Genomic DNA, 6,547 nt, shown 5'->3' on the forward strand with positions numbered 1-6,547 from the left:
CCTGTGCATGAAATTCATGCACATTAAAAGGGAATTAATTGCCCTAACCGGTTTGGCTCAGTGGATGGAGCATGGGCCTGGGGACTGAAGGGTCCCAGTTTGATTCTGGTCAAGGGCACATGCCTAGGTTGTGGGCTCATCTCTGATGTAGGGCATGCAAGAGGCAGCCATTCAATGATTCTCTGTCATCATTGATATTTCTATCTCTCTCTCCCTTTCCCTTCCTCTCTGAAATCAATAATAATATATTTTAAAACAAGGAAAGAGAGGCTAAATTGGTGTCTTCACTGTGAGTTGGGGAAATATGGGTTGAGTGCCTCTACTGCAGTTTGCTGGCTTATCTACACTTATTTTCCTGCCATTTCTTTCTCCTTAAGATGCACATCCCAGTTCTTCTGTATCTGAGTCTGCTTTCTCTAACTGGAGTTGGGGAAGACAACCCAGGGTCCCACTGGCTATCTGTGACTGGCAATATAGATCTCAATGCTGATATCAGAGCTTTAGGGAGGGAGGTTGTTGACATCAAATTCTTTATTATGTAGAACCTTGGCTGTCTCATTTTCTGCTGTGGACTAAAAATAGCAATCAAAGTCCATGGAAAAACCCCACTTTGAGCATATTACCCAAGTTTGCAAATACAACAGATAAGACTCTTTCAGATCCTGTCTAAGCCTGGCCCAATGAGATCACAGCTCCCACCCTGGACTGGACCAAGACTCCAGTTAGAGACTTCATCTTTTGCCTTCTCTCTTCTCTGCTCCTCCCATCCCTTAGCCTTCTCCTACTCTAGCCCTTTATTTTCTTGTGAGTTTCTCAGAGTTTTGATCCAGTTGTCAAAGTCTGCCTTTGGATTCATTATACCTTCCCATGTCTTTGCTGGAAATTCCAGACTTCAATGTAGAGAAGGGAGCCAGCAGGATGCTTTTAGCCCAAAGCCCATTCTCCCCATGGATCATACTGGAGATACTCCTTGTGGACCTTCCAGCCCACGTAGAGGAGCTACAGGCTGTAAGGGATGCAGGCCAGGCCAGCTGTGCCAGAGCAATCAGAGTTAGAGCCCACAGCGTTAGAATACCTGCCCAGAATTTCTATAGGTGACTGTGAAATGAGGTGAGACTCCCCAACTCTCCTCACCTCAGGCAGACTCAGCAAATTAGCTTAGTTCTAATACCAGACAGTTTTCAAAGGAAGCAAGCACATTTAAATTGCTGGTGTCGATGACACACACTCATATCTTCATAATGCACAATTCAATACTTAGAATTTTGTCATGCTTGGAAGTATCTGTATTTCCACATCATTTATCTCTATATCATTTCAGAAATTATAAAAGTTTGTATTCTTTAAACAGATGAGTGGAAAAGGAATCTCTTTTCTGTAGTAAAAAGTCATGCCACCCCCAAGACAAATTTTATTTATTTTATTGGCAAAGTTGCTAGTCTCTTGCTCTATAGTAAATTCTCATTATTCACAGTAATGTTCTATAAAGTCACTACAAACACTGTATTAGCAAATGCTGAACCATTGCTCCTTGGAGAAATATGGAGTTAGAGTCTTAGGAGTCTCTGGTTATAATATTTTCATCAACTAACCAATATATAACTGGTTTTATGTGTGTTTCTGTTTAAAGATACCTTAATATATATTGTTGATTCATTAACATTGGACTCACAGGCAACAGCATTATAACTCATGCCTGAAGGAAGCTTAATTTAGCACACTTACTTTTTCCACATCACAGCCTCTTGTGCTTAGATATATCAGATAGCACTTTAGCACCATACAGTACTTGGGAGCCATTTCAAACAACAAATTCATCAATTAAAAAACAAAACGAAACACTCACTAAGTAGACCTTGAAAAGGACACTTGCATACAGGACTAGAGCTGAAACAAGAGGCAGAGCCTCACCTTGCTCAACTTAAACTGGGAATGTATGCATAAGGTGGCTCAAAATTTTCACCACACTCTATATGTTCATGAATGACTGCAACAACACCCCAATTATTGATTTGGGGGTTATAAATAATTTTTAGGAAGAGAATTTGCAAATATGGAAACCATAAATAAGATGGGTTGACTATTACTTATTAACATTATGCACATGATGAAAAATAACCTTTTGTTAAAGGAAAGAAGTCTGAAAGCTGCCACATAAAGGGCCTTTTGTTGACTTTGGTTCGCCCCTCACACCTTCACCCCTGCAAACAAACCTCCTGAACCGTTAAGAAACATTTTGTGCAAGCTGCAGCAGTTTAAGGACTACTTACATCTTGCGCCGATCTGGTGGGTGTCTAGTAAAGAGAGCTCCGAAGCCTGTCACAGGCAATCCAGTGTCCCTGGAAACAAGATAACAATTTTAGAAGCATGTCAGACTGGCATTTATGAACTATCAAAGCCATAGAAAACTAACTTGGGGCTAAATTTTCATGATAATTATTTGTAAAGGATACTCATGTTTATAACTTTATGCACTTTGCAAAATAAAATGTCCCAATGTGTAAATGAAAATGTCAGTATTCCGTCATTACTTCGACTGCATTGTCCAATAATTACAATATAAGAGAAAGTCTATATCACACACTTCCATGGAAAGGTACTGTGCCAGGTTGCAGGACTACAGATATGACTAAAAGATAGTTCCTACCCTCAAAAGACTGTCTATCTCAGGGAAACATACCTACATATAAATAATTAGAATGTAAGTCCAACTGGTTTACAAAACACAAACAAAATGCTCAAAGGGCAAGGAGGTAAGAGCAATTAATTCTGTTTAATAACAGTTTAGCTAATTCTTAATGTAACTCAGGCAATATTTTTATGCACATTTCATACTTTATGTCATCTAAACTTTAGAAAAACTCTATGAAGTAGATACTTTTATGATTCCCATTTTATAGTGAACAAACTGAGGGTTACAGACACCAAAGAACTTTCACAAGTAAATTGTGGAGCGCTGGGGTTCAAACCTACTCAGATCCTTGACCAGAAAAAAACATGTAAAAATTACATTTTAGCTGGACCCAGAATGAGTAGTGCTGACTGGCAAACTGAGGAAAGGGAATTCCAAACAGAAGGAATGGCATAGGCAGACAGCATGGAGGCATGAGATGTGCTCCTGTGCTTCAAGTGCTCCTGTAGTGTGTAGCTAGTGCCACTAGACCTCTTTGGTACTTATGTAACTCCTTTCCTGCATTCCCTATTCCGTAAGCAAAGAAAAATATTAAGAATACCTTTCAACAATCCCAGAGCACCATGTTTCCTCATTCAATAAAGCACGGCTTTTTATTTGAGCCAATTCTGTGTTTAAGAAAACTCGTGCCGTTTGTTCATGTGTTTCTGAGATCCAAATCTGGGGGAAAAAATAGAAGCCAAATGTAAGAAAAATGAATTAATCGTAAAAATAATCAGTTACCAAAATATATTTTTGTTGAAGTAGACTGATTTTAATTGTTGATTCAACTGACATTAAAAAATAACTGATATCTCATAGCAGCTATTTCATCATAAACATGTAAAAATGGCAATTTCTTACTTTACATTGTTGGAAAATAAAAATCAAATTAGTTTTTTCTATGAAATGAAAAGTTCTGCATTCAACTAAATATTAATTATATTTGCTTTCTATTTCCTTCTCAAGTTTAATATATTTTATTTCCCTAAGTAAGGAATTATTTATAGCAATCACTTTATAAATTGAATAGGACTTCAGATATAATCCTCATCATCACCATCATCATTGCCATCATCATTATCATCATCATCCATTTTCTATCACAGATGATAATTCAATGAATTAGAAAGCAATTATTACTATGAGAAAAGTCTGCAGACTGTAAGATGTACACAAACCAATTGCAGATGCAACATGGGTAACATCTAGGGGATCTTGGGAACAAAACAGACAGTGAGGACTGAATAGTTTCATACAAAACTCTAGAATATCACAAATGTAGAAGTTCACAGCAGGGAACCAGAACTCACCACCACCACCAGACCCCATTATTGTTCCTGATCCTAAAAACTAGGTTCCCCAACACATTCAATGAAGCCCCAGATCACATTAATCCCATTAGATTTTGTTTATAAAAAAAGAGAAACCACTGGTTAGAAATTTGAAGACTTCAACTGCTATCATAGCTATAGTCATATGCCTTTGGTCCACTGTGGGTTAATATAATAAGGCTTTGCAACAACTAGGAATCACCACAACTCAAAGCAATTTTAACTACAGTCTCTGGTCCTACTTCCCTGGTCTATTCCATGGCTCTACAGATCCTTGGCTTCTCTCACCCTGTTCTCTAAGACCATAGCCTCCTAGCCCAATTTCCAAGTTCTCATTCCTATATCCTCAGCTCAACTACTCCTCTTCTTAGATCCCCAAGTTAACAAGTCAATGGTATAGGACACAGTATAGTTTATGCTTTATAGTTTATGCTTTAACAAAAAAGAAGACATATCTTTGGCGGCAGGGGAGGATGACTAGCCATCATTTTGTTGTAAGGCTTAAATTTGACCCAAAAATTTGCCTTATTTATGCTTTGATCATTCTTGGCAATGATCACGTCAACAAAGCAATCAACATCTTTGAAAATTTTATGAAACAAATATATTGAAATAATGAGAAGTAAAAGAAAGCAGAAGATAGTCACATTAGTGGAGCTTAAGTTTATTGAGTGCTTATTCTGTGCCAGACACCACATTAAGCACTTGGTATGCATTATTATTTCATTAAATGCTCAAAGCCACCATACTAATACCGTGTATCAATCATGGTCACAGAACAAAATGAACAAAAAGTAGAATAAAATGGGGAACTGAGGGGAGTTTAATAAAAGAAGTATTTTTAAAAGTGTGACCAGCATTCAGAAAACCCCCAAACAATGCTGAAGTGCCATGAGGACACAATAGTGGGGAGCCGTAAGGTAGGGGCAATCACTGGAACCCAGAAAGACCTAGTTGTAAAGAAAGGGCCACTTGATAGTTGTGGTTTTCAGAACAGACACATAGTGTCTTAGTCCACCTCAGGCTGCTGTTATAAATACCATAGATTGGGTGGCTTATAAACAACAGAAATTTATTTCTCACAGTTATGGAAGCTTTGAAGTCCAAGATCAAGGCGCTGACAGATCCCGGTGAAGGCCATCTTTTCACCATGTCCTCACATGGCACCAATCCCACTTATGAGGGCTCACAATGACCCACCTCCTAATACCATCCCACTGGGGCTAGGGTTTCAACATTTACTTTTGGGGGACCCAAACATTCTGTCTATAGCACACAGCCACCGACAAACCATGGCTCTGCAGGGAGGAAGCCATAGGAATAAATGAGCAAACTAACTCTATTTCCACCTCTGAACACCTGTCAGTGCCTTCTACAGGCGAATCCCAACAGGAAGCCAGAGGGCAAGGGAGCTCATTGATGCAATCCATAAAGGTCAGCCTCCTTGGCACAGAGCAGGGTTAGAAGGGTAGAGAATGAATCTGGAGGGAGAAAGGAAGAACACTTGGAATAGTTCATCTTAATGGAAAACTAAGGTTGAAAGGGATTAAGTAATGCTCATGTAAACCACTGAAAAAGTAGAAAATTCACAATTCAAAACTCATGCAGTCTGGATCATTCACTCATCCATCCATGTCTATGATGTGCCAGGCATCCTACTAAGTTCTGGAGCTACCGTAGTGAACTCCAGAGGCTATACTGACTATAGCTTAGTGAGTTAGAGTAAACCATGAGGATAATGGTAATAACCATAGCACATGGCCAGACACCACTCAAAATGTCTTCACATTACGTGCTCATGAAAACTCTCCTACTCTCACATTACACCTGAGGAAATAAAGACATGGAAGTTTTAGACTCTTGATCAAAGTTACAACCTAACAAGCAGTGGAGCCAAGAAGCAAAGAGAAGCCATCTGACTTTAGAGCCCACGCCCACCCTCTGTCCTATACCATCAGCAAATGTTATCCTCCAGTATTAGGCTTCCCATCTTCATCAGTAATAGAACCCAAAATTTTAGCTGGGACCTTGGTGTTTCAGACTATATTTTTCTAGTCTCCCTAATGAATAAGTGAAAGTAATTTATACAACCTCCGGGAAAGGTTCCTCTTCTGTTTTTTGTTTTGTTTTGTTTGCCCCTTTTGCTACATGGAAAGCAGACACAATGACAGGTTTCTAGCAGCTGTCTTGGGCCCTACCCAAATGCTGGAAGAGCAGAAAGCTGGAAGAAGTGGGTCTCTGCTAATCTGTCGAAATTCCATACCGGTCCTGGCCTGCTATCCTCCAGACTTTTTACGTGAAAGAATAAAACTGTATGTGAACAGCCACTGTTGACTTGTGGTTTGTGTTGCATGTAGGCAAACCTAATCCTATACCATCTTAATGTGAAAGATCACTTTGGTCTAGAAATGTTCATAACCTGACATAAGGGTGGGTAATTTATAAAAGCACTTCCATATGTGTAAAAGTCTTTTGGGATATATATATATATATATGTATACACACACATACACACACACACACACACACATATATCATATAT

General features: G+C 38.9%; 1 protein-coding gene across 1 annotated transcript in view; it reads right to left on the reverse strand.

Annotated features, from left to right (window-relative positions):
- LOC102772014 (chromosome unknown open reading frame, human C9orf135) overlaps positions 1-6,547 on the reverse strand; it is a 54,939-nt gene that overhangs the window by 18,404 nt on the left and 29,988 nt on the right. The window contains exons 3-4 of the mRNA XM_015565029.1: positions 3,234-3,352; positions 2,271-2,339 (exon numbers count right to left, since the gene is read on the reverse strand). Of these exons, the coding sequence (XP_015420515.1) occupies positions 2,271-2,339; positions 3,234-3,352 (188 nt within the window). The remainder of the gene's footprint in view (positions 1-2,270; positions 2,340-3,233; positions 3,353-6,547) is intronic.

Source organism: Myotis davidii, unplaced genomic scaffold (assembly GCF_000327345.1).
Source record: "Myotis davidii unplaced genomic scaffold, ASM32734v1 scaffold616, whole genome shotgun sequence".
Lineage (NCBI taxonomy): Eukaryota > Metazoa > Chordata > Mammalia > Chiroptera > Vespertilionidae > Myotis > Myotis davidii.